The 27,592-nt window shown below is 39.6% G+C and overlaps 2 protein-coding genes across 9 annotated transcripts in view; one reads left to right on the forward strand and one right to left on the reverse strand.

The window, feature by feature from the left end:
* Positions 1–324: 324 nt before the first annotated feature.
* MPLKIP (M-phase specific PLK1 interacting protein) lies at positions 325–11,356 on the reverse strand. The gene is made up of 2 exons (XM_086844762.1): positions 9,293–11,356; positions 325–4,402 (listed from the first exon to the last, which is right to left on the reverse strand). The coding sequence occupies exons 1-2, from the start codon at positions 9,644–9,646 to the stop codon at positions 4,199–4,201; spliced, it is 558 nt and encodes a 185-aa protein (XP_086700888.1). The 5' UTR covers positions 9,647–11,356; the 3' UTR covers positions 325–4,198.
* A 66-nt stretch (positions 11,357–11,422) lies between these two features.
* Positions 11,423–27,592, forward strand: part of SUGCT (succinyl-CoA:glutarate-CoA transferase) — a 315,620-nt gene continuing 299,450 nt past the window's right edge. For 3 of the 8 annotated variants that reach the window (XM_086844700.1, XM_086844724.1, XM_086844716.1), the window contains exons 1-6: positions 11,801–12,020; positions 15,566–15,617; positions 15,715–15,788; positions 17,931–18,016; positions 18,796–18,846; positions 22,668–22,788. In XM_086844700.1, coding sequence (XP_086700826.1) covers positions 11,855–12,020; positions 15,566–15,617; positions 15,715–15,788; positions 17,931–18,016; positions 18,796–18,846; positions 22,668–22,788 — 550 coding nt within the window. In that variant the 5' untranslated portion in view covers positions 11,801–11,854. Of the gene's footprint in view, positions 11,502–11,795; positions 12,021–13,251; positions 13,488–13,647; positions 13,697–13,781; positions 14,725–15,565; positions 15,618–15,714; positions 15,789–17,930; positions 18,017–18,795; positions 18,847–22,667; positions 22,789–27,592 lie in introns of those variants that run through there. The other 5 variants (XM_023919527.2, XM_086844682.1, XM_023919524.2 and 2 more) reach the window with 5 other exon arrangements.

Here is a 27,592-nt window from a genome sequence, read left to right on the forward strand (position 1 = left end):
TGAAACTGAATCAGTTTGTGCCTTTTGAGATGTACAGACAAGAAGTTATTTTAGGCAAAAAAATTTGGTTGTGAATTAATGACTGAATGCTGAAACCGCATTACTGCTGAGTGTAAACACAACTCGGTTTCTTTCATTTCTTGTGATGTAAAAAATTGTTTGAACCATCTCAAATGAGAAAAAAAGTTTATCTAGTTACCTATGTATGTTTCTGAAAGTCTGAGACATGAAAATCATTAGACAATTCTTCACCCATCAGTTTAGGCAACACTCCCTTTCCTCCACCAGTTCCAAGAAGATAGAAGGAAGGCAAGCAAATCTTGATTTGGGGAAAAGAGAATAGTCTTTACTCTTGAGAATTTTGGAAAATATTACAAGAATGAGTTTAATTAATTTCAAGACAGTCATATAAAAAACACATGTATGAATTCAAATTCAGAGTAATTGCTAGGCAGAAGGATAAACTGCAGTGCTGGTAAAAAACACTGACAGATAAATGGATGACAGAATTTTCAAACTGTAACATTAGATACTTATACATCCCAGATGTATGAACAAATCCTCTAACTTCAGTGAGATTACTCAGAAGCACAGCTTGAAAACCAAACACACTATAAAAAATTTTTCTTTAGGAGGAAGGTGAACAGCTACTTGTAGAATTTCCATATAATGCGTTTTTCAAATTCCCCCCTCCCCCGCCCCGATCTCTAATGAAATAATTTATGTAAAGTTAAGAGAACATAAAGATGTCCTTAACAAGAAAAGAAACCTGACTGAAAAAGTAGTTATCCATTCTGCTGACCAGCCACATTTTACCTTGTAAATGTTCCCAGCTCTGACATTAGGAAAATGCCACATCTCAGTTCATTACCTCTAATCTAGAGGAGGAGTTTAACATGAACTTTCAAAATCCCATTTTAATTTAAATTCTAATATTTTAAATAATTTAACAATTTCAATGTGTATACTGAGTGCCACAGAAGAATGAATATTATAAAGCTGGAAAGAAAACCCTAACCTGAAGTTTGAACTATTATAGTGCACATCTTGAGGTAACTACCTACCCAGTGTGTTACACATGTTACACACTGCATTACACATGTTCTCAGCTGATTTAAGTTCTTGTTAATGTAGTAGTGATGCAGTTCACTCTTAAACACAGGAGCAAGCAGCAACAAGCGAATTAAATTTTTGCTGGAAGAGTTAGTCATGAGTTACACTTTATAACAACTGAAGAGAACGTCAAAACACAAGGCAAACAAAACAGAATGGAAAAGTGTGTGAACCCAAACTTCCGAAAAAGAAGCTAACTTACCTTGAAATCCAAGAAGAAAGAGCAATGTCCATATACTCAGTGTGTTCATTACAGAAGAATCCCTTCATTAACAAGACATAAGCACAATTTTGTGTTTCATGGGCTCATGAAGAGAAGATGTATTTAGTGCTTTACATTTTATCATCAAATGCTATTTCCAGAATCATACTGGTACTATGAAGTGGCTTCATTAACAAATGAGGAAGTGATATACCCTCTCTCCACAGGATGTTTGCCAAATGGTAAAAAGGAAAAAAAACTGTAGAGGAGATATGTCCTTAAGCTTCCTGGATATCACAGCAAGAAAAGCAAAGCTTAAATTGGCTTTAAGTACATTATATTTATAGTTCTGAACATGTGTTCATGCATTTTACAGGTCTTCAACAATGACATATCTAAATTTTACTGTAATTACAGAATTTCTGCCAGAAGCCAGAAAGGTGAATCCTTTTTAAGTTTTTGGTGCTGATGCTTGACCAAATGACTGTAGCCTTTAGCAGTATGATGTACTTAAAATTGTTGAGTCATATCATGATGTGCACTGAAGCAGCAGTTTAACAGATGGCATTGTGGAAGGTGTGCATGGATTAAACAGGGCTTCAAGATTATTTCCTCAGTTCTCTTTCTGGAACATTTACCTTCACTGATGTCTGATACCTAGTTCCAGGAGTTAAGAGTTATTATCAGAGGAGTCTGGCTTTGATGCCTGGGTCAACTGCAATGCTGCCAAAGTGGAAAAATCCATCTTTGCAATGTGCAAAGGTAGCTCATGCTGGCTACTGTGTATGAAGTCCCACCTCTTAACAGTCTCCTTTCTCTCAAGAATTCCTTCCCTTTCCTTTCTCCCTTCCAGACCCAGACTCTTCTCGTACCTGAGAACACATCATGTCTTAACTCTCTTAAATAGAATAATTTTTGTTTCTCCAAGATCAGCAAATGTTGCAAAACATAAATTGCAATTCAATTACATGGGAAACAGCAACAAAACAGGGCGCTTGGTTAAGCACACTACAACTTTTTTTTTTTTCTGTGAGCTTTACAGCACAAGGTTTAAAAAAAAAAGAAAAGAAAGAAAAATTTACACTTCAATTTTCACAATGGCATTGATTAACTTATGTATAAATTCTAAAGACTACAACTTGTCAAGTCATTTCAGTTTCACTGGTACCTATTATAGATTACAATACTGATAGCTGCCATTTAAGGCACCACTTTTTGATTCTGGGATGAAGATTTAACCATTCTTGATATCCAGCAGGCATTATGTTCTCAGCTCTTGAGGCAGCCTTTTTGGATATAATACTAGTTCAGGGCCAACTGGGGAACGACAGAAGTGACATACTTTAGATTGTGGTCCTATTAGTACAAGAGACTCAGCATATTTCAACACATTAACCCCCCCCTTACAGTTTGAAATTGTTCTCAAAGGCAGTGCTAACCTAACATGCTGAAACAGATAAAGAGTACTGAGGACTATTCTACCTTGGCAAAAGACAATTTACTAAGAACAGTTTAATGGGATTTCCTGTGCTTTTCTACCTAACCATGCCTCAGGACAACAAAAATATGTTTTGAGTATATAAGAAGCTTAAAAGAACACATGTATTTTGAAAACCAAACTAATGGTTTTATTTAAGCAAGTTTTTACACTGTACCTTGACTTAAAAGTCAAGATCAACAAACAAATAGTGGTATGTTCAACAAAAATGTATCTCACTACTGCAGGCTTAACATGGCAAGTTAAGAACATGCCTGCAGCTGGAACTATTTCTTTTTTATTCTAGATTATGATATTCACTCCTGTATTTAAGCATGGATCTTCCACATAAAGACAAGCTCTAAAAAAAACCCCAACTCATTGCTTTCCTCTTCAGTATAAAAATATAGCATATAACAAATAAAACAATCCTCCTGGCAATGATGCCCTGCTGTAAGTAATAATAAAAAATAATTGAAAAATATAAAACAGATTAAAAAAAGATGCTATGCATGTACTAATGTCAACTATGTAACAAAACCTGTTATTTATTCTGTACTATTCTAGCAGATGGGTCCAGAAAGAACATTTGCATTTATGTAAGCTTGATGTTTTGCATCCTTTAGACCTAAACTGTCACTGAACAGACTTGTTACTATAATCCAGGAATTTCTAATATTGATCCAAATATATATTTTTTAAACATAAAAACAAGCAATTCCAGAATTGAGTTTGTGACTCAAGAGTTTGTTCAACAAATTAAACTTTCCAAAACCCATACATTTGTTTCCTGAGATGGCTGTAAGTCATGTTTCAACTTTACATTACACTGCGATTAACAAGAATTACTATGCACAAAACCAGATGTTAACTACAGCATACAAGCACATTTACAGAAGTCACCTAATTTCAGTGTTGAGAACTACTGTGTTAACGTGTACACCTTAACAAAGCTCCTAAAATATTCTTTATACATTACAAAACAAGGATTTACAAAACTTTATTTTACTTCCAAGTTATTTCATTGTAAAATTGTTGAAACATAAAAAAATACCACTCCCTAAGATACTTCACAATAAAAGGCAAACAATCTGGCATGGGAGAGGTAAGTATATGGAAACTTGTTTTAACAGTCACAAATCAGTCGCTGGTGATTAAAGAACACTTTGTTCTTCAGAGCTGGTAGGCACTTCCACATAGCCAGAAATATAAGTTTTCCTACCACTCCTTTTGCCTCCCACACATAAAAATATCCAATGCAATAAAAAAAGGTAGGATAAAAGGGTGGACATGTGATGAAATAAAAGTATTATCTAAGGTCTTGATTATTGTTCATCTTGTGTAAGTGTAAAGATTCTGTCCCAAAGTTTTCCTGACAAGATGGAGTTATTTGGCCTTTAAAAGTGTTAGCTGAAATACCTCCCTTTTTTACCAGTACATGTTGTTTGCTCACTGCTGTATTGCTGGTTTATGTCTGTAACAGAAACTGGCTCTAGGCCAGCCCATGGGTCCTCAAGCATTGAAGGTCTGTAATAGTTTTCCACATCATTAGACACTCTTTTCTCTCTGCCATGCGCTGTACCAAATGGAGTAGATGTCCTGGGTGATCCCTTTGGAAGAAAACCATCAGGTAAAGAAACATTTAATAATCTAATTCAAACTAACAAAAAAAATTAAAAAAAAAAAATAAAAAAAAAATGTTTCCTTCTACTGTAGTAGAGCTCTGAAGCCAATTATTAATCATAATTACTACACTTCACTTGCATCTTCCTCAGGAAATATTAACTTCAATGTATTTTACTTATGAATGATGATTTACCAGGATAAGAAAAAAGCACCACCACAGTCTTCTCCCAAATACTTGTTTACATCACTCTGGCACATAGCTGCAGAAAAGCAGCTCATGCTATTTTTCATAATCTGTCAACATGTCTAACAAAAGCTGAAGAACAAAACAGGGAGTTAGATGCTCAGAAAGAGTTGACAATATTAACAAGAGCAGAAGTCAAATATTAAGTACTTACAGATTGAACACAGCATTGTATAATGCAAATAGTTACCAAGAATTCATTGGAAAAAAAAGTCCTCTTTTAACCAAATCAGTGTTCTGTAAAATTTGAGAACAGATGACTTTATTTTTTATACAGTCTCAGTGGTAATCAGTGACTTAGTGGGTACTGACTTTTGCAGAGAGCTTTTGATTTTTTTTTTTTTTTAGATCAAGGATTATGACAATTGCTTCTGTAAAGCTGCTACAAGTCTGCAGCTTAAGAGTGCTGTGACATAAAGAAACTACTATAATAATTTTCTCCTGTTAGCAGCATCCCTTTTTGACCTCAGAGTCACTCCTCTAAAAGGTGAAGTTCTGTCTAAAGCTGTACTTATTTAAATTAATTTGTTTTAACCAAAGTTAAGCAACCCACACTACTGAGATACACAGTAATCTCCAAGCATGCCCATTACATTCTGCATGACTACAGCAACCTCAAGGATGCCTTGTGGCTCATTATCAGATTCTGTAAAGCAGGGTAAAAGCACTTGATTAATGGCTGCTTTCCCCCACAACCCTGCCACCTCTGAATTTTTGGATCAGCAGGGATGGTATTTGAATTTGACTAGTAAGCCCTAACAGTATCTATGTAAATAGATCACATGAAACAATTTCTGAGCAAAACTGAGAAATGGTGCCATAAAGTCAAAGACCCAATGTTTAGCCAGAAGAATAGATTTCACTCAAACAGCTTGAACCTGTTTCTGCTAACATGCTGTGGCAGGAACATGTTTATGGGGTTCCAGCAAGAACTTTTCAAGTACTGAAGTTCAGTGATAATGGATATATGATCAAATGTGGGAACATCCATGTCTTATTTACAGGGCACTTGTTTCTAATGATTCTTTGCAGCTAGGTTATGTAGCTGAGAGGATGATCTCAAAACAGAAAAAATTCTAAAAGGTGGTGAATTACTATATTGTATCAAACCCCAGGAAGGTCAGAAAATCACCTCAGAATGCATCTAAAAAACACTCTAAGGGGCTTGGAGTTTCCTCGAGTAAGCTGACATGTTCTAGCAACAGTGACATTTATGTTAAGCACTCACATTTAGCAGTGAAACAGCAGTACCCAGTGCATTCTGTCCTAAATAAACACAAAACCCCACCATGTCTAAACCACCACATTTAATGAAGACCTTTTAATTTTGACAGATTAACAAAACTGATTGAATGTGGAGCTCATTTATTGCTGTGTTTAATCTGCAGAAGGCAAAAAAGGCATGAGATGATATAATGATCTGCAGTACTCAGTGAAAGGGAGCAAAATAATTCACTGGTAAGGCTCATTTGTATGGATTTATTTAATAATTTAAATTTCACTACAATATGATGCAGGTCATCAATAACCATGACATTTTAGCATTTTTGAAATCTAGGAAATTTATTATTATGTAATACAAGACTGACAGCCTTCAGTACATGTTTAATTTAAGCATGTGGATTATTTTAGAATACTAATCATCATATGCTTTTTCCCCCTGAATTTTTTTTTAGGGAAGACAAACAAAATGTGATTATTCACATTATAGGCCAGTGGAAAAGGAAATCAGCCCCACCTGTACAAGAGAAACCATTCAGTGCAAGAGGCACTATCTGGTACCCAAGACAGCTTTCTCTTAGTTGTCACTAATGCAAACAGCCTTTTCTCAATGAACTTTCCTTAAAGAAACAGCCAATCTATCCTCTGTACTTTTTCTCCAGATAACAAATCTCTCTTTGGAGTAGAAAAAGTTACTGAGTGGAGTAACAGTGCCTTGAAACTGAGGACAGTCATTTCCTTTATCAGCTTGCTTCACCTGATGTAATTACAGCTGCTGGCATGTGCACAAAATACAAAAATTAGTCAATCCTCACACTGTACCATTTCAAAAGGGTAGTATTTGTTTTACTTTCTGTAATAATTTTTGATCCACACCACTCCATAGCTGTTGCTAGCAGCTAGTTCAGTAATTCCTGCTGAGTCTAGGGAATGAAACATTACCACTATTTGAATTCTAAATGGAGATAAGAAATGCAACAAAGACAAATCACAGAATGGTTTGGGTTGGAAGGGACCTTAAAGATCATCTGGTTCCAACCTTCCTCCCAAGGACACTGATACTTCCCACTAGTCCAGGTTGCTCAAAGCCCCATCCAGCCTGACCTTGAACAATGCCTGGGATGGTGCATCCACATGTTCTCTGGGCAACCTTTTTCAGTGCCTCACCACCCTCACAATGAAGAACTTCTCCCTAATATCCAATATAAGCTTACTCTCTCACAGTTTAAAGGCATTCTCCCTCGTCCTGTCACTACAGGCCCTTGCTTCCAGAAACATGTTTTCATAAAATATAAAGCAGAAGCACCTCTGTGGAAAAAAACAGAAAGTGCTGTAAACTACTGGCCACATGAAGGCTGTTAGCCATTTCAGTATGTTTTTCTTCAAGTTTTCTGTTTGTTTCAAAGAATGAAAGTCTTTGAGCACAAAATGGATACAGAATGCTAACGGCATGACATTAATAGAACACTAAAGTAAACGTAAATTGGCTTTTGGATTTTCCAATGCAATTTTAAAGGGCCACTATCATCTCAAAAGTGACTGTAGCATCATAATTGTCAAAGGCAGTAGAGTTCACTTAACAGGATCTACAGAAGAGAGGGGACAAAGCACATGCCTCACGTGAAATCTGATGCTTAGAAAATGCAGAAAGGCCCTCTACCTGAATCTGTTTATGGCCTCATGGGCGGAGATCCTTGTCCACACCAAAGCAGATGAGGACTCATGGTTTATCGGACTAACTCCCTCTATGATTGTCTCTACTGCCCTCCCAGGAAGAACAGCTCATGTGTACGTACACACGTAGAAGCACAGACTCACACATTTCTTCAGTCCTGGGCAAAGCTACAGACATTCAACATCCTTTGAGTCTGAAGGAACTGCCATCAGGCCAGTGCTCCTAAACTACTCACAAGGTGTAAAGAAGGAAAGGGGAGAATGGAAGATGCTGTGACAGTCTGAGACTGGATTCAAACTTGTACCTTCTTCATGTCATGTTCCTAACCTGAGAATGTAACCTGACTTTATGTCAGGTTTCCTATATCAAGAACGGAGCCTATGGGAGGGTTCCTGTCCTCAGATCCTGACATGAAACAGTTCTGGCTAAACCAAAAGACAAAAGGATTCCTACATATTCTTCTGCTCAATTAATTTTAAGGCAGGCTTTGAAAAAAAACACTTAATTGAACAGCCAAAGAGTGATTTTTTTGAAGGGAAATTAGACATTGATGACATAAATTGTCCCTCCATCACCTGCAGCAGAAATGCCACACGCTTGGCTTTTTCAAAAGGCACTGAGGTTGTGCAATCTGTTGGCTTCCACACCAGGAGAGTCTCTGCTGTTGTGCTGAAGAAAATGTGTAAATTTTATAATGATCCCCTTCCACCAACTGTGAGGTTCCTGATTTAAATGCATCATAAGAAAAAAATAATACTAGTCTTCAATGGACACGTGACAATACAGTGCAGGCACATTAAGATTTTACTCATCTCTATTAAGATGTGACTTCATTATCATACTTTAATCCTTCAAGTATCAATAAGAGCACAAAAAAACTATCATTGTACTGCACGTGTCATTTGTTACACTTTTAAAGTTTCTTTAATATTGCATAAAACCAGTTATATGCATAAAGTTGTTATCCTGAGAACTGTCATCCCTGTGTGCATATCCCACATGCTACAACTAACACAGCTGAAAAACAGCTTAACTCACAGAACCTGTTGTTGATGGCTTTCAGGAAAACTATACAAACAGAAGCTTTCAGAGCAAAGCAGACTTTAAAATGAGAGTCATTATCACAACAGATGCTCTCATTTCTGCTTAAAGGAGCCTCAGCTTAATTTTCTTTAACAGAGCACTCCTGCTCTCTGTCCGTGTCCCTGAAAACTCCGAGTGTGGATAGGGTGTGGACAGGGCAGCTCCCACGCTGGAGGACAACACGGGCAAAGTAAAAGCACACCGCGCTTCACCACTGCACTAAAGAAAACTGATCAGAGGGAGGCACGTACAGGACAAAGAGGTGTTTGCTGCCGTTTCGGCCGGGGCTTAATTCTCGACCTTCATACGACAAAATATTAAAAAAAAAAATGCTGCCCCTTTGTGTCTTCACAACGCGCCAGGCCTGAATCTCTCTTCCCTTTCCTCATCTCTCTTGCCTTTCCTCATCACAGCTGCCTGTGCTCTGTCCCTCCTCTCTACTGCGGGGGAATGGGCGGGGGAAAAGCTGATGTTGCCCAGTGCGGTTCAAGCCTCGCTCTCCCCTGAAAATCCTGTTGGCGGTGGATGCTGCGCTGGCACAAGCCCTCGGCGTGCCTTCCCCCAGCGGGCTACGGGCCCCGCTTGGAAGCAGCAGCTCCCTCCCGCCTTCCTTCCCTCCATCCCCGTGTCCCTCTCCGCCTTGCCCCATACCTGGAAGTGCCTCTGGAAGCCGCCGGGCGAGCGCTTGTGCTGCGGCGGCGGGTGCAGAGGCGCTCCGGCCGGGGACGCGCCGCCGTACGGAGCCGGGTACCGGGGACTGACGCTCTGCGGCCTGCGCGGGGTCTGCGCCCCGGGCGAGGGGCTCCCGAAGCGCCCGTGGAACCCGGGGCCTCGGGGCGAGAGGCCGCTGCCGTAGGGCCCGGGCCGGTGGCCGTAGGGCGGCGTGTGGTGGGGGCTCCCGTAGCCCCGCGGAGAGGGCGGCAGGGGCCCTCCGCCGGAGGGAGGGCTCCGGAAGCCGCCGCCCGCGTAGGGAGGTGTCGGCGCGCGGAATCCCGGCCGGTACATGGCCGGGACAGGCCGGGAATGGCGGCGGGAGCGGAACCTGTGCAATGGCGGCGGCGCCGCGTCCGCTCCTTTCTCTTCCCCCGCCTCTTCCCCGCCAGGCGGGCGGCAGGTTCCGGCCTCTAAACGTTCCGCGGCGGGGAGGGCGAGGCGTCGTCCATCCCATCCCGCCTGGAAGCGGGAGGCGAGAGAGAGGGCCCGGCAGCCTCACACAGAGACCTGGCGCGCCGAGCCCCAGGGATTCTGCTCGCTTTCAACTGAAGGGGAATAATCCGGAGCAGGAGCCTCAGAGGATTCCCGCTAACTCAGGCGATGGGGCTCACGGGGTTTGTGGGCTCGGCGTGGCTGTCAGCGAATGCCCGCCGTTCTACAACTGCTAAAAACCAACGAAATGAACTCCTGTGAAGCAAAGCGAGTGTTCACCTCATATTTCGTGTCACTTCAGATATACTTATTGTGCGCCTTTGTTCTGGAGTCTTAATGTCTGAGGCTGCAAATGCTGTGTGTTACGGCAGCCCCGACTGAAAAAACCACAGAGTGACATTTAAAGAGCACTTTAATGGAAAGGGTTTTCCTCAAAATCACTTTGAACCGTCAGCAATTAAGTGAGCGGTAGCTCAGGCAGTGACTTACTCATTCAAAACCGTAGCAAAATGCTATTTTGTTGGAGAACTTCATATTTAGCACAAAGTCAATTTAACAGTGTTGTCTATTACAATTCCTGCTCTGTTCCCAGGTACCTAATAATGCAAATCCTCAACAGCTCTGTAAAAAATAGTAAGGATTTTTTTTTTTTAAATTATTATATATTTCTGTCAGCAAAGCACTACTCGATTTTAGGACATTGCAACATAGGAAAATTAAAAAGGGCTTTCAGAGCAGCAGTGAACGAAAGTTAACTATTAAAATAAGCAGAAAGTTTCTATGCTTTATATACCAGTCTTGCTTTTCTTTGGCTTTAACAGTATTTTAGTTTTTTTTTGTTTAATGACAACAACTAATTTTATATTCACAGGGAGCTCACCTCCCCAGTGTTATACAGTCTATGAAAAATGAGGCAATATCGTTTAAATTCTAAAATAGAAAGAGAAACCTGCTCATCTAAATTTTTTGATAATCCTTTAGTCTGGAAGACTATCTGTTTTTACTGTGCACACATGTCTACATAAGACACTTCATCAATTTAAGTTACCAAATTATCTGATCTGTCTCATACCAAAAAAAGCACAGTTTAATTTAAACCCTTTTCACACCACATGAATGAGAAATACGTATCGTCATGCACATGTTGAGTTATACTGGGGTAACTGTGCTGATGAATTTCTTCTTGTCGAAAGATCTTTGAGCATCTGTGTGATACTTTTGATTGCACAGAGCGTGTCCAGTCAACAAACCTGTCATGTAGATTTTCTCTATGTTCTTCCTCAGCATTTAGGCACTGACATGCGGCATGTCTTAAGCCTGTACTATTCATCATGCTCCTTTTCAAGCAGTCAGAAGTTTCGGCCGCTTTTGAGATACAGCAGTTGCCTTTTCCTCACATATTTCGTAGAAATAAGAGGTGAACCTCTGTGCAGGCTTTTTTATCCTATTGGAGAGGCATGAAGACACCATGCTGTTCCTGTAACAAGCCTTCTGCTCTGTCCTAACAGAGACTAAAAATAGTCTGAGGGTACATCGTTCAGGGAAGAGTTGCTCAAAGGTCAGCTCAAGCTAACCCTTCCATAACTACCCCCAGCTGAAGGCACAGCTCACAGTGTAAGTGATACTGCGCCTTCAGTGACGGCGAGCTGAGGTGAAGGATGTCCATCGTGCCCCTGGGTGGATGTAGTGGCACCCAGTGCGGCTGCCTGCCTCGGTAAGTGCGGAAAACCCTTCGGAGCGGTGATGTTGCGGGGTGGTTTCTACTTCTATTCCACCTCGGCAATGTTGTATGTCACAGTCTGCAGGCCGAACTGGAAGTACAAATTTCCAGCCACCACCAGCGGGATTCCCGCCGCAAACACGGGCAGGCAGGACGCCTCCCTGCCCTATGGAGCGCGGGCAGGAGAAGAGCAGGGCCCCGGCGCGGGGAATGCCGCGGGCAGCCGGGGCCGGCTCTGCGCCTGCGCGCCCCGTCCCGGCCGCTCCAGGGCCGTCCCGGGGCGGGAGGGGCAGGGGGCGGCGGCGCCTGCGCCGAGCGAGCGCTCGCTGCTGTCTCGAGTGGCGGGGATGCTGCGCGCCGCGCTGGGGAGAAGGAGCCGGGGCTGCGGAGGGCTCTGGAGGAGCCCGTGTGCCGCAGCTGCCGGAGGCAGCGCCAGAGCTCTGAGCGCTGCCTCTGCCTCCCCTTTCCCGGGCAGCGGCGGCGGGGGGCGGAGCGGAGGCGCTCCCCCGGCAGGTACCGAGCCGTGCCGCGCCCTCCTGCGCCTCCCCTGTCCCGCCGCGTCGGGCCCTCTGTCCGTGTGATCCCGCCGGGCTCTGGTGCCGCTGGGGCGGGGGTCGCTTGACTGGGGGGACGGGCGTGAAATACCTGCGGGAGGTTCCTGCCAGGGGTCCCTGCGAAGGGGTCCCGGGGCGGAGCGCAGCCCCCGGGCAGCCGGCGGGGCTCGGCCTTTGCCCCGCGGCCGTGCGCGCTGCCCGCAGCTGCGCCTCGCCTGTGACACGGAGCGTGTCGGCTCCCCAGGCAGCCTGGGCTAATGGCATGCCGTGCTCCAGGCCCGATCTTTTTTGTAAGGTTACCAAAGTCTAACTGCGCGCAGTTGTGCTGTTTAAATTTTTTCTTAAAATGAAATAAATCCAAGCTGCAACAAAGTGATCGTTCTCTGGCTTCAAGTTTCTCTGTTACTAAATAACACAGAAAAATAGTTACAATAGCGTTGGTGGCACTAGAATCGGAGGAAGTTTGCAGTTCTGCCTCCCGCTATGAACGTACCAAGTGTGTGCCAGGCTGGACTGTACCCACTGATTGTGAATTAGACTACGGTAGTGATGGACTTGATTATAACTCACTGCATGGATGAAGTGAAAAAATACTGATTGTGCAGTCAAAGTAGAGACAATAGACTTGAGGAGTCGTGTCTTCTGGAATTGAAAGTAAATGGAATGGGATCTGTTAATTTGCATTGTTGCAAAAATTATTTGGCTCTCTTAGGTTCCCTCTTCTGTCACAAGTATAAAGGAAATCGTTTTGGAATATGACAGAAGAATTAATTTCTATTCTATGGAACGATCTCTCTTGGTTGCTTATTCATATTGTTAGGATAGGCCAGCCTTGGGACAAGCTGTTGAGCTTAACTAAAGAGTGTAAATCCTATTGAGAGTGAGCAGGTCTATTTATTATTAATCAAAGTTATTTATGAAAGATACATATGACAGTCTAATTCACAGTAAAGTCAAACATTGTGGGAATCAGGAGTTTACAAGAGGATACAGTTAGAGCTCAGAGAGTGATTTTTTCATTCAGGCATCAAGTTACTGGTATAAATATAAAGCAAAAATACAAGAGAAAATGTGAGTTTGCATTTTAGAAAATTTTGACTGTTGAGTCAGAATTCTGACAAAGTCAAACTTTGGGTATGTGCCTGCTTAGGAAGCTAGTGATGAATGTAAAAAACTCAGAAGATGTTTCTAGTTAATGCTGATCAATTCTGATCTTGTATTTGTTTATGACGTGGTTTTGTTTCTTTTTGTTCCTACAATAGATAGCACTCCCTTATTCAGGATTCCATGTACCAGAACTGCGGATGTCAAAAGGCTTTCTACTGCAGTTATTTCAACAAATCAGTGTCAAGCTGCATATATTATCTAGCTCTTATATATTTATATTTTGGTGAACATCTGTGTTCTATTCTGAAGAGACTAACAGGTCTGTTCCTCAATTTTCAAAAGCAAACTTTTGATCTCACTTCTTTCTTGCATTTCTTCATCATCATGGATATCTGTTACTTACTGACATTAAAAAAAAAACATTCACAATGGTCTGTTTGTCTTCAGAGCAACAGTTGTGCTCTCCTGTTCTTTTCTAGCTATGGAAGCATCCTAATCCCTGAATGGAGTGTTAGATGATGCCACAATGTGAGTGATACGATAATTAGCAAGGGTTCATCAGTTTTAATTATGCATAAATACATATTTACAGCCTAATCTTAACATTTTACAGGCTTTTTTGAGAATTATCTTTATGGATTCCTACAACTTGGCTGCAGGCAGAGAACCTGTTGGCTCTGAAAAGTTGCTGTTGTTATGGTACTGTATCTGTGAGTAGCCCTAAATACTGGCTCAGGATGAGAATAGGTGAACTACTAAAGTGCTGCTCTAAAAGGTGTGGAAATAATAAAGAAAGGTGGACCTTTTTAACTAAGATTACATCTTTTTAATTTTTTGGAGGAGATTCAGTAAAGCTTTTTACATATTTTTGGAAAAAAGTGTAGAGTTTTTGTGGAGCAAATTGTGCACCCAGCTTGATAAGACTGAAGTTATACTGGAGGGTCTGTGGTGTTTACCAGCCACAACTGTTTTCCAGTTGGAACTCACAGAGGTGTGGAGCACTGAAGGGAAGTAGTGGCCTGAGATTTTCCTAAAGGCTCTGAAAGTGCAAAACACATGGCCGTTCCTAGATGGGCATGTTTTCAACATGCTGCTCAGTCTGGATTTTGTATTAAAGCACAAAATCTGTTAAAATGAAATCTGCCTGGAGTAAGTGGTAATAATGGAGGTAAATTTCTTAAAGATGAGCAACGAGGATGCAAGTGTCCTCACTGAGAGCAGTACAGTTAATGAAAATATTTTAGCAGAAGCCCTGAATTTCTAATGCTGCTTCTCTGTAGCTTTTAAAAGTCTCTCTCTCTCAATATAAATATCCTTCTTCCCGTAAGTAGGAAGGAGAGTTGAGAGTGACTGAAGGACGGTTCAGGTCTAATGAAGGGAGCGTGGAACAGGTGATACAGGCATGCACTGCTGCATGATATGAGAGATGCACCACACTGGTCTGCAGGCTTTGCATGAATGTGGTTTGATTCCCACCCCCCCACCCCCTCCATGCCCCATTTTGCATCTTTCTCTTACCAGGACAAGTGCCAAAAAGGGATTCCTGCCACAAGCTGGTATGTGTCATTTTAGTGGTGTTACTGGCCAGGTGCGTTTGTTTTGTGTGTGATACAAGACCACCTTCCAAATTGTAGTTGAATGACCATTTACACAGGATGATGAAGTGTTTGTGTCCCTATCCTACAATTCAAGACTGAGAGAAAAGAAGATAATTCAAGGCCACCAAAGAAGTAGTTGGCCAACCTGTGGTCTAGACTGTGAGATTCCTTGCTCTGTCTCTGATGTTTATTGCTATTACTGATGTTTCTTAGACCTGGTCAGGTTGGAAAGAGTGAGAGAAAGGAAAGAAAGCACTGTGATTTCTTAATCATTATCTTGCATATGCAGCTGCCATTGAAAGAGTACTTCTTTGGCTCATATATTCTGCCTTAAGTTTTGTAATGGGGATATTCTTTTTTTGTGTGTGTGATGCAAGTGGTTAGGTCTACACAGCTCAAAACACTTTGTGAGTTCTACTATGCTTCCCATTGGTCTGGTACCTTTACTTTTAGCTTGTGTCATTCTGATGTTGCTTGCTAAAACACTTTTGGCTGTATCTTTCTTCAGATTAGTCTTTAAAAGCTGTTTGAGTGTTTGTGGAAGGCACACATAAAATATCCCTAAAGTAGGTTTATTGTAGACTTGCTAGGGAGTTAGAATAGGTTCTGAAATGTCATACATAAGGTTTTCCAACTTTGAAAGATTTTACTAATGTAGTACACACCTAATAACCAGCTTGTTTAGAAAGCTTTATTATCATTTGTTAGGGGAGGGAGATGAGTGAGGATGACGAACGTCATAAAAACAATGTGTTAGTTTTTTTAAAGATCTAAGTCACTGTTTTTTATTTCCTGTCAGGTGCTAGTAATGTAAAGCCATTGGATGGTGTGAAAATTCTTGATTTAACAAGGTTTGTGTTTAGTTTGTTATTTGTGGCAGTGTGTCTAAATGCAAATATTCTGACTGGAAAAACTAAGAAAACAATTTTTTTTTTTTTCATATTAAAGGGTTCTTGCAGGACCATTTGCCACAATGAATTTGGGAGATCTAGGGGCTGAAGTTATCAAAGTGGAAAGACCAGGTAAGATTTTTATTTATTTTAGATATAATGAGAACTGGATATTAAGTATATATATATATATATATATATATATATATATATACACACACATATACATATACTATGTGTATCTATATATACACACATACATATACTATGTATGGACATTGGATATCCAAGGACATTGGATAATTAGCTGAATTAAATGTGTATTTTTAGCTTAACACAATGGTTTCCTTCCACTCAGCACATGCACTTTTTATCCAAAGAGTTGCTAAGGATTAGGTAATGGTGAAAAAAGGCTTCATTCTTATGGTATAGCTACACTTTTTAGTTTGTAGGACTGTATAAGAATACCATTGCATGGCATTTTTAGAAATAGTCCTCTCACTTGCCTCTAAGTTTTATGCATCATTACGTATTTGAGGTGTGTAATTACATCATCGCAGCTGCACATTATGTAATGTATTTTTTCCTTTAAGTTTCCATATTTTAAGTTCCTCTCTTTTGGTATTACTAGTTTTGAAGCTAGTTGGTGAAAATCATTGAGATACTAAACAATATTACACTCCCTAAATTTTATAACGTAACAGTTTATAATAATTTATGACATAAATGGAGATATTAAACATACTACATTCTCTATATTTTGTTTCTGATAGGAAATATTGAATATTTGAACATTTAATGAAACACTGAATGTCTGAGAAAGGTTTTGTCACATCAGTCTATAGGTCATCCTGATTTACTGACCATTGTTATAAAGGTTTTCACTTTTGTGACCAAGCAAAATAAATTTTGTAAAGTCAGATTAGACTGACACTGGTGGTATTCCAAACATCTAGGCAGTAGGAACGGAGCAAGGTCAGCAATTAAGTATGAAGTAATGGTTTTGGAGCTTTGCACTGTTTATGATCAAAGGAGAAGGACAGTTCCAGAATTCTGAATTTCAAACATTTTAGAATGCGAGTAATCCTTTCTTTCTGTGAGATGATACCTATTTTCACAGGAATATTAATCCAAAAAGAACAGTAGCTCCACTAGTGTTCTACATGGAAAGTATTACCAAAATGTTTTGCTTTGAATCACTCAGAGTACTCACACAGAAAGGAGATTGCCCCTACCCACCTAAGCATCCTGCTTGAACCAAAATCTCAGAAGTCTTTTGAGATATTAAACAGTACAAATGTTGATAAGCAATTTATGTTTGCAGAACTTTTGCCACTGCAGATATTAAATGGCTGAAGACTTTTGTGTTACTATAGTGTATAGCATATTTATGACACATAAGGTTCTTCAGCTTGTTTCTGTATCTATGCCAGTATCAGTCTTCCGTGCTGCCTCACTAAGGAAAGTTTTCATTTATGTGAAGTTCGCAAGTAGATGAAGTCTAGATATTGAAATAGATACTGGAATGCACATGCTTGCTAACACTCAGGACAGTGATTGTATCTGAATTTGAATTTAGCTTTAATTATATTTAAAATAGATTGCTAGTCTTCATGATGTTTAAGAAAGGTTAAAAATTTGAAATTAAGCATAAATGATGCAGTGATATCAGTGTCTGCAGCACATTTATGGCAGGATTTCTGGAAGAGCTGGAGGTGGGACACTGCACCAGCTATAGCAAGCACTTCTTTTAGCTGGTGTTGTGCAGCATGCAGCTTAATCAGTTGTTGTCTATCAGTGGTATCTTGATGTCTGGAGTGTTTCAGGAATAGCTTAGTGACCAGATGAACTGTGTGACTTGGTGCAGGCAAGAGCCTTACTAAATTCTTCAGGACTGACTTAAAGAATTGCATTGTATTTCTACTTTAAGTTTAAACAAACAAACTACCAAAAAACTCCAATTCCCCTTTCCCCAGCCTCCCCAAGAAAACAACCAAAAAACCAGCCCACAAAAAACCTGCAAATACACTAGTGGTGTGGGGCTGTATGAGTATTTTAAAGACTAAATGGAATCCCAACACTAGCAAAAACTTTGTTCGCTTTGCTTAGTTGCATTCACTTTTAGGTGGTTTTTGATATAAATATCCTAAAATATGTATGTTAAACTATTATTTGTCCTGCCTGCTAGATGAAGCTTAGGTGACTTAAATGTGATATTGGAGGAATTTATTTGGCATGTGATATTGGGCAACTATGTCATGGTATTTTTTTCAGGGGCTGGTGATGACACAAGAGCCTGGGGTCCACCTTTTGCTGGGACAGAAAGCATTTATTTTCTCAGTGTTAATAGAAATAAAAAGGTAAATGGAGTGTGGAAGTGAACATAAGCATATATTTTCTGTAATTATAACTGAATATATAACATTTCTTAGTTTGATTCTTAACATATAATAGAGCAATACTTACATTGACCTAATGTTTTGATGAATAAATTTCAGGAGAAAACCCATAAGTAATTAGAACAAAAAGGGTTCCAAATCTCTGATAGGGTGCTATGAGCAGCTAAAGCAAAATGGAAAAGCAAGATTGATTCTGCTGGTCTTCAGTTGCTGGCATTAATTAACTGAAAATGAAACCTGCTGAAAGCAAGGGGTATTTTTTTGAGTGATCATTTTTTTCAGGTGCATCAGCTCAGTTGATCTGTGTCAGCTGTCAGGAGGAATGCTTCCATTATATGACAGTGAGGGTGGCTAAATCCAGCTTTTGAAACTTTGGGATTAACATGAGGTTTCATGACATACCTAAATTGTTTAATGGCTTGTTACCATTGAAACAAATGTTTCTGGTGTCCCCCTGTCTACTTCCAGTAGTGGGTCCTGTGTAAATATATAAGGAACAGGCTGCACATCTGTCAGACTGGTTTTGGTGCTTGTCCTATTCATTAATGAGATGTAGTTCAGCTTGCTTTGCTGAGAGAATTTTTTTTTTTTCAGGAGGAAGTGGGTTATGTGTTAAAATTTATTTATCCAAATTAACTATAGTGTGAAATTTGACTGTTGGTTATGTTTAGAAGAGGCTGATAATCCCTTTCACATAATTTTTCATATAAATTACTGTTGTATTTATTTTTAATCCCCAGAGTATAGCTATCAACATGAAGGATTCAAAAGGAGTAAAGCTAATCAAAGAGGTAGGTTTTGATAGCATGCAAGGCGTCCTTATTTTGTATTATTGTGATCCTGAGTAATAATGATTAAACTCTGCATTTCAAGTATTAATTTGATAATTTAAAAAATCTAAGTATGCAGTAAATTTTGTAAATAACAGTGTATAGCTTCTGTACTCTGCACTTTTGGATTTAATGTGCAGTGTAACTTGTAATTACTTTAGGGTTAAATTTACATGAAAATGTCATAAAGATGTTCAAATGAAATATTCTGAGAAAATGGTCTAATAGCCTATTCCATTCCTGTTACTGTTGCTGTACTACTACTCATCTTGCTGTACTACTGCATTAGAAAGATTCAAGATGGACTGATCAGATGAAGTCAGTGAGCAGTTAAGAGTAGATGCTGCGCTTCAGGAAATGCAGTTTTTTGAATGCTACAGGGTATTCATGACTTCAGTTGCTGTACATCTTCCTGAAAAACATTGTCCTGTAGGTGAGACTTAGTATTTATTTATTTTTCAGTATTTGACTTCAGGGTCTTTTAAGGTGATCCATTTCTCTATTTAAAAATAATTAAAATATCAATTTTCACATTTTATCAAACTTGTGTTTTGTCATCTCTTTATTAATTATTTGTTGAGAAAAGCAAGATCAGCTGCTTGCTAGTGCTGCATTTTAAGCCCTGCTGTAGTAGCAGCTGACTTCTGCTACTGTTTCAGTATCAGCTCCAATCCCTTTTTCACAGTGACAATGTGTGTCATGCAGTAGGTGGAATTCGTTGGGAGTATTGCATGAAATGGAAATAGATTTAAGTTTTCTGATGCTTTTGATTTGTTAGCTATGCAAAGGTACTTCATACAGAAATCTTTGGAGATTAAAAACCAAGAATTCCACAGTGCCTTTTCTTTTTGCAGAACAGAGCATTTTATTGTTGATTTGTTATGGAGCTGTATGCCTGTGTTCTAAAAAATTTGAAGCAGAAATTTTCATTTGGAAAAATTTTGCATGGTATGACATAGTCATATTTTTGTATAAACTAGTCATATTCTAATTAAGTTCTATAAATTTTTTTCCTCTTGTGGAAGAAGACGAATTTATTATTTGACCTTTAAAAATGGTGAAAGAAAAACTACTCAAAGTGTCCACTGATTCCACATGTGTGGGCTGAAGGTGTTTGAAGTGTTAAAGGCAGCTGGGCCTATGAGTCAAGATGAGGTGGGAGAAAAAATGGCATCACCTGTTAAATATTTACCACACTGGCTGCTTTTCATCCTTTGGCATAGCACTACAAAATATATTTTCAAGAGTCTATTCTTTCATACATGATTACTTGACTTCCACAAAGTTATTGCTTTGTCTTCTTTATCTCTTTATTCTATGTCACTTGTAGCCCTTTCTTTCCTTCTACTGTTTTTGGCTGACTGTTAACTGCCTCCCAAATATTTGTCTCTCTTCCTGAATGAAAACTATTTTTTTCTCTTCAGTGACTGTATGTGTGCTGGTCCCATGCTCTGACATCTTTTTGTAGCATCTCTTTTGAACATTATTTATCAGTTATTGTCAGAAACTCATTTTAAGAACCTTGAGCATACTTCTCCCATGTGAATTATTGAGCCTTGACCAATGAACTTCTTAATTTTATTTTTTTTTTATTCATTAAGAACTTGGGACTTTAATTGGCTGGGAGCTGATGGAACTTCTTTTCCACTGTGTTTAGCTGATAGGTCAATGTGTCTCATGCATTGCTTTCTTACTTGATAAAGAAAGCTACTCACATATATATATATATACATATATATACATACATATATACATATATATATACATACATACACACATATATGTACATACATATATATACACACACACATATATGTATGTGTATGCAGATTCTCCTCTGCAGAGTTTTTGTAAAAACCAAAACACAAAAGAAATCTCCATACAAACAATAAACCAAAAATATATGAACTGAAACTTTCAAAAGTTGTGTGTAGTTTCCTTTATAAAGTTAGTAGCATCATTTTTTGTTATTCAATTTACTTACTACTTTGGCATGAACTGTGCTGTTTATTATTTCCTGAGGCATGGATGTTGAGCCTATCAGTGCCCTCTCAAACAGATAGTACTCAAGTCAGCTCTGTGTTATATTGCTCTATTAGTAGGTGTTAAAATACAAGTGATGCTTAGGGAAGTTTTAGGGCATGAAGTTTTAGTTGACAGTGGACTTAAAACCCCATTGAGACTGAAAATCTCGGTGAGTTTTAAGAGCATATAGTTTGTTTGGATCAGACTATGTATCCAGTTTTCCACAAGGGCAGAATTGTTGGTTCGGTGAGCATCAGTGCTGCATGTAGATTGCTGCCTTTATGCATACTATTTCCACTGAAAACTTTAGATGCAGAACTGGCACAGTACTTATAATGTGTCTTGAAAACTCCTTTCTCTGACTGCACATACCCTGCTAAACTGGGCCCAAGTCATTATATCCTCACTTAGCACTGTGTTGCCCAGTCCAGAAATATGGTGCTTTCCATGTTACAGTACTGTGTGTCATATTTTCTTCCTCAGTGGCTTGTAGGAGATGGTAGTTCTTTAATATAACATGGACAATAACTTTCAACTGTTTTAGCCCATCCAGTCATTGTAATTTTCATAGATTATAAAATCACAGTGAAAGCAGTACACAAGGTGTAACCAATTTCATCTCTTGAATGAATTAGGCTAAAGCTGTAGCATTACCAATTTGAAAAGTATTTATGTATGAACTGTAATGGATTTAATTAGAAAATAAAGCCTCCTTAATTTAATCTTTCATAAAGGCATTGTGATTTGTGTTATGATGGCACTAGTTTATAGAAGCTTGTCTAAAATACTGTGACATGTTTAATTAGACAGTGACATGGCAGTTTCAGAGACTGAGACTCCTTGATCGGCTGCAAATAGCATTAAGCAATTAATATATCAGTTATGCTTAAAAATGGGTGCACAAACATGTGTACCTGTCAGAGAACACTTACTAAATTCCTGTGCATGCACACACACCCCACACAATTTACCAGGCAGAAAGCCTACATGTCCCTCAAGGCATACATCTGTCTTTTAACAAGTTGTTCTCTTGCTTCAGGAGTCAACTTGTGTTAGTCTTACTGAAATTTGCATATGTGTATCTGCTTATATTTTTTTATAAGAGAGGATGGAATGTAAAGCAAATCAAGATTATATGTTGATCTTAACATCAATAAATTTTTGGACTAGGCCATTCATTTGAAATGAAAAAAGTCATATCACAGAGGTTGACAGCCCTATTACATTTAATGTGACTTTAAGATCTTAATTTTAATTTCTTAATTTTAATTGTTGTTGGGCTCCCTATTTTATTTCTACATATAGGAACTTGAATATATTGTCATATCTTGACCTTGTTATGGTAATTGTAATAAATTATTTGAAAATGAAAAAGTAATTAAAAAGTTATTTCTATGATGGAGAAAATATGAATAATGGACAAATACCACTTCACTTTTATTGAAAGAAATGTATGTGAAAATTGTTCTGTGAATATTGTCAAGCCTTAAGAAACTGATGTGATTCTGATCATCTTACAGTTTTGTCTAATTACTTTAGGATTTTGTCAGTCTTATTTCTAGGTATGCAGTATCTCTAATATATAGTTTACACAGTCTGACAGACAAAAGAATATCCCTACAGGCTTGTCAATTTTCTTTTATCAGGAAGACCAGAGCCATTTTAATTAGCAAGATTTTAAAATTAAGTTGCATAGGAATTTATTCAAATTTTGGGAGCTAATTAACAGATTTTACTCGACCTTTTCTTTTTTAAAGCTTGCAGCAGCATCTGATGTTTTTGTGGAAAACTTTGTCCCTGGGAAGCTGGCTGAAATGGGTCTAGGTTATGAAGATATTAAAAAGATTGCTCCTCACATAGTGTACTGTTCAATAACAGGTATTTTATTTTCAATTCTTTATGTTCATTATTTCCTTTATTGCAGTCAAAGTATTATGAAAGTCATGTGGTTGTATAGAAGGATGTTCCTTTGATGTCAGTTAAGATAAACTGAGAGTTTAAGTGACTTCAGTTAAAAAACAGGTATGGAAAACATTTGAGGAAGCAACCATGACAACAGCTCAGTAGCTGTTCAGTGTCATTGCCATGCCAGCCTGACATGTTCCTATTGATTTATTGGGCTGGCCTCCTAGGGTTTTGCTTTAAACTAGATGAAAACTGGGATTTTTTTTTATTTATTTTTTTTTCCCTCTCCCCCAGCAGTTTTACTGAATCAATTTACATATTGTGTGCTTTAAATGGTAATATCAATGTTTTTTACTGCCCTGAGGTATCTCTCTTCAGAATTGTGCAGTTACCTGCTCACAGAAGCTTTACATGACTTTTTTACAGTCTATTGCTTAGTACCTGAAACAGTAGAAGAGTTGTATGTACTTTATAAAAGCAGGGAAGAAGGAAAAGGAGGTAGACACAAGTATGCAGTTCCTGTTATTTGTATAAAAATAATTTTAAGTCTGGAAAACCTGCTTAAAAAAACTCCAACAAAAGACACTTCCCAAAATCTTAATCAAGCACTAAAATGAAAAGTCTAATATTAAAATGCAATTAAATAACAGCAGAAGTTACAGATATTTTTAGACTGGTTTAAAATCTTAGTTACAAATCTGCTTTGCCCTTCAATTCCTGCTGAATACATGGCTTTGACTTTTTGCTTACTGGGTATGGATGTAATTTAATAGGAGTCAAATAGCTTTTTAGTATTTTCTGATGTATTTATCCTATTTGTGTGGCAAATGTCTGAAAATGTCAAGAAAAGAAAGACAATTATATTCAGGGCTTGCTGAGAATCTTGTTTAAATACCTATTTAGGTTGGTCAGTGGCTGGTTGCTACAATGTTTTTCACATTTGCTTGTATATATATAACCTAATAACTGGAATTTTTCAAGTGGGTGTGCGTTTTTTTTCTTTGCTTTTTTCTTTAGTTGCTGTACCCGTAACGATGAAAAATAATTAAAACTACATCCAAACAATCTGTGTGAGGTACAGCACCCTCTCATTTTGTGTCAGATGCTCCAGTCTCTTAATCAACTTTGTGACTCTGTGCTTGCCTCAATAAGCTGATGTCTGCCTTATACTGGGTAGCCCAGAGCTGGGCACAGGACTACAGATGTGGCCTCAGCAGTGCTGAGAAGAGGGGAAGGATCAACCCCCTTGGCCTGCTTGACACTCTTCCCAGGGTGCTGCAAAATACTCTTGTCCTCTGCTACAAGGATGCATACTTTTATGTTTTAAGTGCTCCCTCAACTGAAGGTAACTCTTTCTTGCTGCAGGCTTCTCCTCTAGTCTCAGGGACCTAGGACTCCTGAGAGCCATCTTTTTTTGGGAAATACTGAGGCAAAAAAGCATTAAATGTGTCCACCTTCATGGCCTACTGTTCATTTTGCCATAGGTCCATGTCATCTCTAGTCTTCCTTCTGCTGCTGATTTGCTTGCAGAATCCTTTCATGTTGCCTTTTATGTCTTTTGCCAAATTCAACTCCAGATCAGCCTGTGCTTTTCTCACCATATATTTGTATGATCAAACAGCACCTCTGTACTTCTAGGTCACTTGCTTCTGCTTTCACTGCTTGGAAGACAAGTCGGACAAAAATGACGTAATCTTGCTGTTTAGAGCTTTGTGTAATGCATAACTTACAGTTATGTTCTATAGTGGAAAGCACATAAGTCTTATTCATAGAGTATGACAACTTGAAGTTGAAAGTGTTTGGGTGGTAAGAGCTAGGTGATGTTTGTCAGGCACCCATAAAACAACTTGAAATCTTAAATTATGGTTGTTTAAGTCTTGGATACTCAAGAGGTAATAAGCAATGTCTATTTAAGGATGATGCATCTTTTAGGAATAAAGACATAAGCTCAGTGCCCTTAAAAAAGAAATCAGCTCATAAATCCATTGAGTTAAGACAGGAAATAGCAAAGCCTCAATCTAAGCAAATTAAAAGAAGCAACCAGACTAAGACCAAATGTGCATATGTGACATGCAGGAAGGGGTTTTTGGCTCAATCAGGCAGAAAACTGATTTAAGAAGAATTCCTGATTGATTTCTAAAATCTCTGTGATGTATATTACAATTCCTAATTATTTTGTGCTGTGGTTGCTGCTGCTGCATTCAAATATGCTTGGGGATTTTTTTGAGGGTATTTTCTGGTTTGGTTTTTTTTTTTTTTGAGTTTTTTTTTTTTTTTTTATGAAGAGAGATGGGACTAAGTAGAGGCTCTGGGACTCAAGGGTCAGGCAAGTGATAATGAAGATCTATCTGGGGCAAGTCTGTGAACCAGACACATTACAACTACAGCTGTACATAAAGAAGGATGGGTGATGGTTGTAGGTGACTCCCTCCTGAGGGGAACTGAGGGCTCCACATTCTGACTGGCCCTGTCCCACAGGGAAATCTGCCCTTCCTAGGGACCTAAGTAAGAGATATGACTAGAAGATTCCTTGGACTGATTCAGCCCTCTGATTATTACCTGGGTTTCCATGTCAGCAGTCAGAGTGACAACTCCTAGGACAATCAAAATGAACTACAGAACTTTGGGATGACTGGTTGAAGGGATAAGGGCAGAGGTGGTGTTTCCCTCAATGCTTTCAGGAGCAGGGAAGAATGCTGAAACAAACAGGAGAGCCCTGATAAACACACAGCTTAAAGGCTGGTGCCATTGGTGCAATTTTGGCTTTTTCCCTCATGGGATAGCTTATACAGCACAAGGCTGGCTGCAGGCAAATGAGGCTTGCCTGTCTAAAAGAGTGAAAAGAATTCGAGGCCTGTGAGTTGGCAGGGATGATTGAGAGGGCTTTAAACTTGGTTTGAAGGGGCAATCAGGTAAGACCAGATCACTAGAGATGAACCTGAGGTGACATGCCTGTGTCAGGGGTGAAATTGATTCAGCTGGGTGAAGTCAGCCCAGCTGAAGTGCATGTACATCCCAGTGCATGTACATCGTGCAGCAGGAAAGCTGTGATGTAGCTGCCATCACAGAAATTAAATGAGATGAGGCATGTAAATGGAGTGGTGCAATTCATGGCTACAAGCACTTCAGAAGGGACAAGTGAGGAAGGAGAGGTGATGGAGTGGCTGTATACATTAGGGAGTATTTCAACTCCCTAATTTCAGTACAGAGCTCCAGGATAGTGGTGACAGAGTATCTGTGGGTGAGAATCAGGGGGAAGGCCAACAAGGCAGACATCCTGATGGGAGTCTGTTACAGACAACCCAACCAGGATGAAGAATGAACTATGCTGTAAGCATCTGGCTGATGTTTCACAATTGCTAGCCCTTGTTCTTGTGGGAGACTAACTTATGGGATGTCTGCTGGAAACTAAACACAGTGGACAGGAAGCAGTATAGGAGGGTTTCTTGAGTGTGTGGAAGACAACTTCCTGACACAACTGGTAAGGGAGGTGCCCTGCTAGACCTGCTTTTTACAAACAGAGAAAGGCTGGTGGGAAATGTGGTGGTCAGATGATATCTTTGGCAGTGACCATGACATAACACAGTATTCAATGCTTGGTGAAGTAAAGGAGTCAACAAAACCTGTACTTGTACTTCAGAAGGGTGGACTTTGGTCTGTCCAGGACACTGGTTCAGAGAGTTCCTTGGGAAAGAGCCATTAAAAACAAAGGGGTCCAGAAAGGCTGGATGTACTTTGAGAGAAATCGTAAAGGCACAGGAACAGTCTGTCCCTGTGTGCCAAATGACAAGCTGTCAGGGAAGAAGACTGGCCTGACTGAATACGGAGCTTTTGCTGGAATTTAAGGGGAAAAAAAAAGAGTTTATCATCTTAGGAAGAAGCGGCAGGCAACTCAGGAAGAGTACAAGCGTGTTGTTATGTGATATAGAAAGAAAATTAGAAAGACAAAAGCTGTTCTAGAACTCAATCTGGCCACCTCTGTGAAAGATAATAGAAAGGGATCAGGCCCAGCCAGCCCAGTTTGTGAAAGGCAGGTCCTGTTTGACCAGCCTGATCTCTTTTTATGATCAGGGGCCCACCTAGTGGGTGGGGGAAAGGCTGTGGGTCTTGTCTGTGTGGACTTCAGCAAAACCTTTGATACTGTCTCCCACAGCATTCTGCTGGGCAAGCTGGCAGCCCACAGCTTGGACTGGTGTACACTTTCCTGGCTGAAGAACTGAGTTGGTGGTGGTGAATGGTGCCACATCCAAATTGTGGCTAGTTATAAGTGGGGCTCCCCAGGACTCAATATTGGGTCCAGTCCTGTTTAATAAAGTTACTGATGATGTGGACACAGGGATCAGGTGCACCTGCAGTAAGTTTGAGGATGACACCAAATTGGGAAGGAGTTTTGGTCTGCTGGAGGGTAGAAATTACTGTAGAGGGTTCTGGCCAGGCTGCATTGATGGGCTGAGGCCAATGGTGTGAGGTTCAGTAAGGTGAAGTACCAGATTCTTCACTTGAGTTGCAGCAACTCCCTGGAGCACTACAGGCTGGGGTAAGAGCAGCTGGAAAGCTGCCCAGCAGAAAGGGATCTGAGCATGCTGATATACAGCAGCTGAACTTGAGCTAGCAGTGTGCCCAGGTAGCCATGAAGGACAATGGCATCCTGGCCTGAATCACAAATAGTGATTGTCCCTCTGTGCTCAGCACTGGCTGGTTCAGTACCTGCTGGCATTTTGTATTTGTGGTTAAAGTTGTAGTAGCCATTACCCTATTTATGGTTTAGGGTAATTGC

The sequence above is a fragment of the Cyanistes caeruleus genome, chromosome 1, assembly GCF_971803275.1.
Source record: "Cyanistes caeruleus chromosome 1, bCyaCae1.hap1.1, whole genome shotgun sequence".
NCBI lineage: Eukaryota > Metazoa > Chordata > Aves > Passeriformes > Paridae > Cyanistes > Cyanistes caeruleus.

Coding starts and splice junctions, on each gene's coding strand:
- MPLKIP (XM_086844762.1), bottom strand. CDS start 9,646: ATGTACCGGCCGGGATTCCGCGCGCCGACACCTCCCTACGCGGGCGGC. Junction 4,403..9,292: donor GCTTCCAGAGGCACTTCCAG/GTATGGGGCAAG, acceptor TTTCTTCCAAAG/GGATCACCCAGGACATCTAC.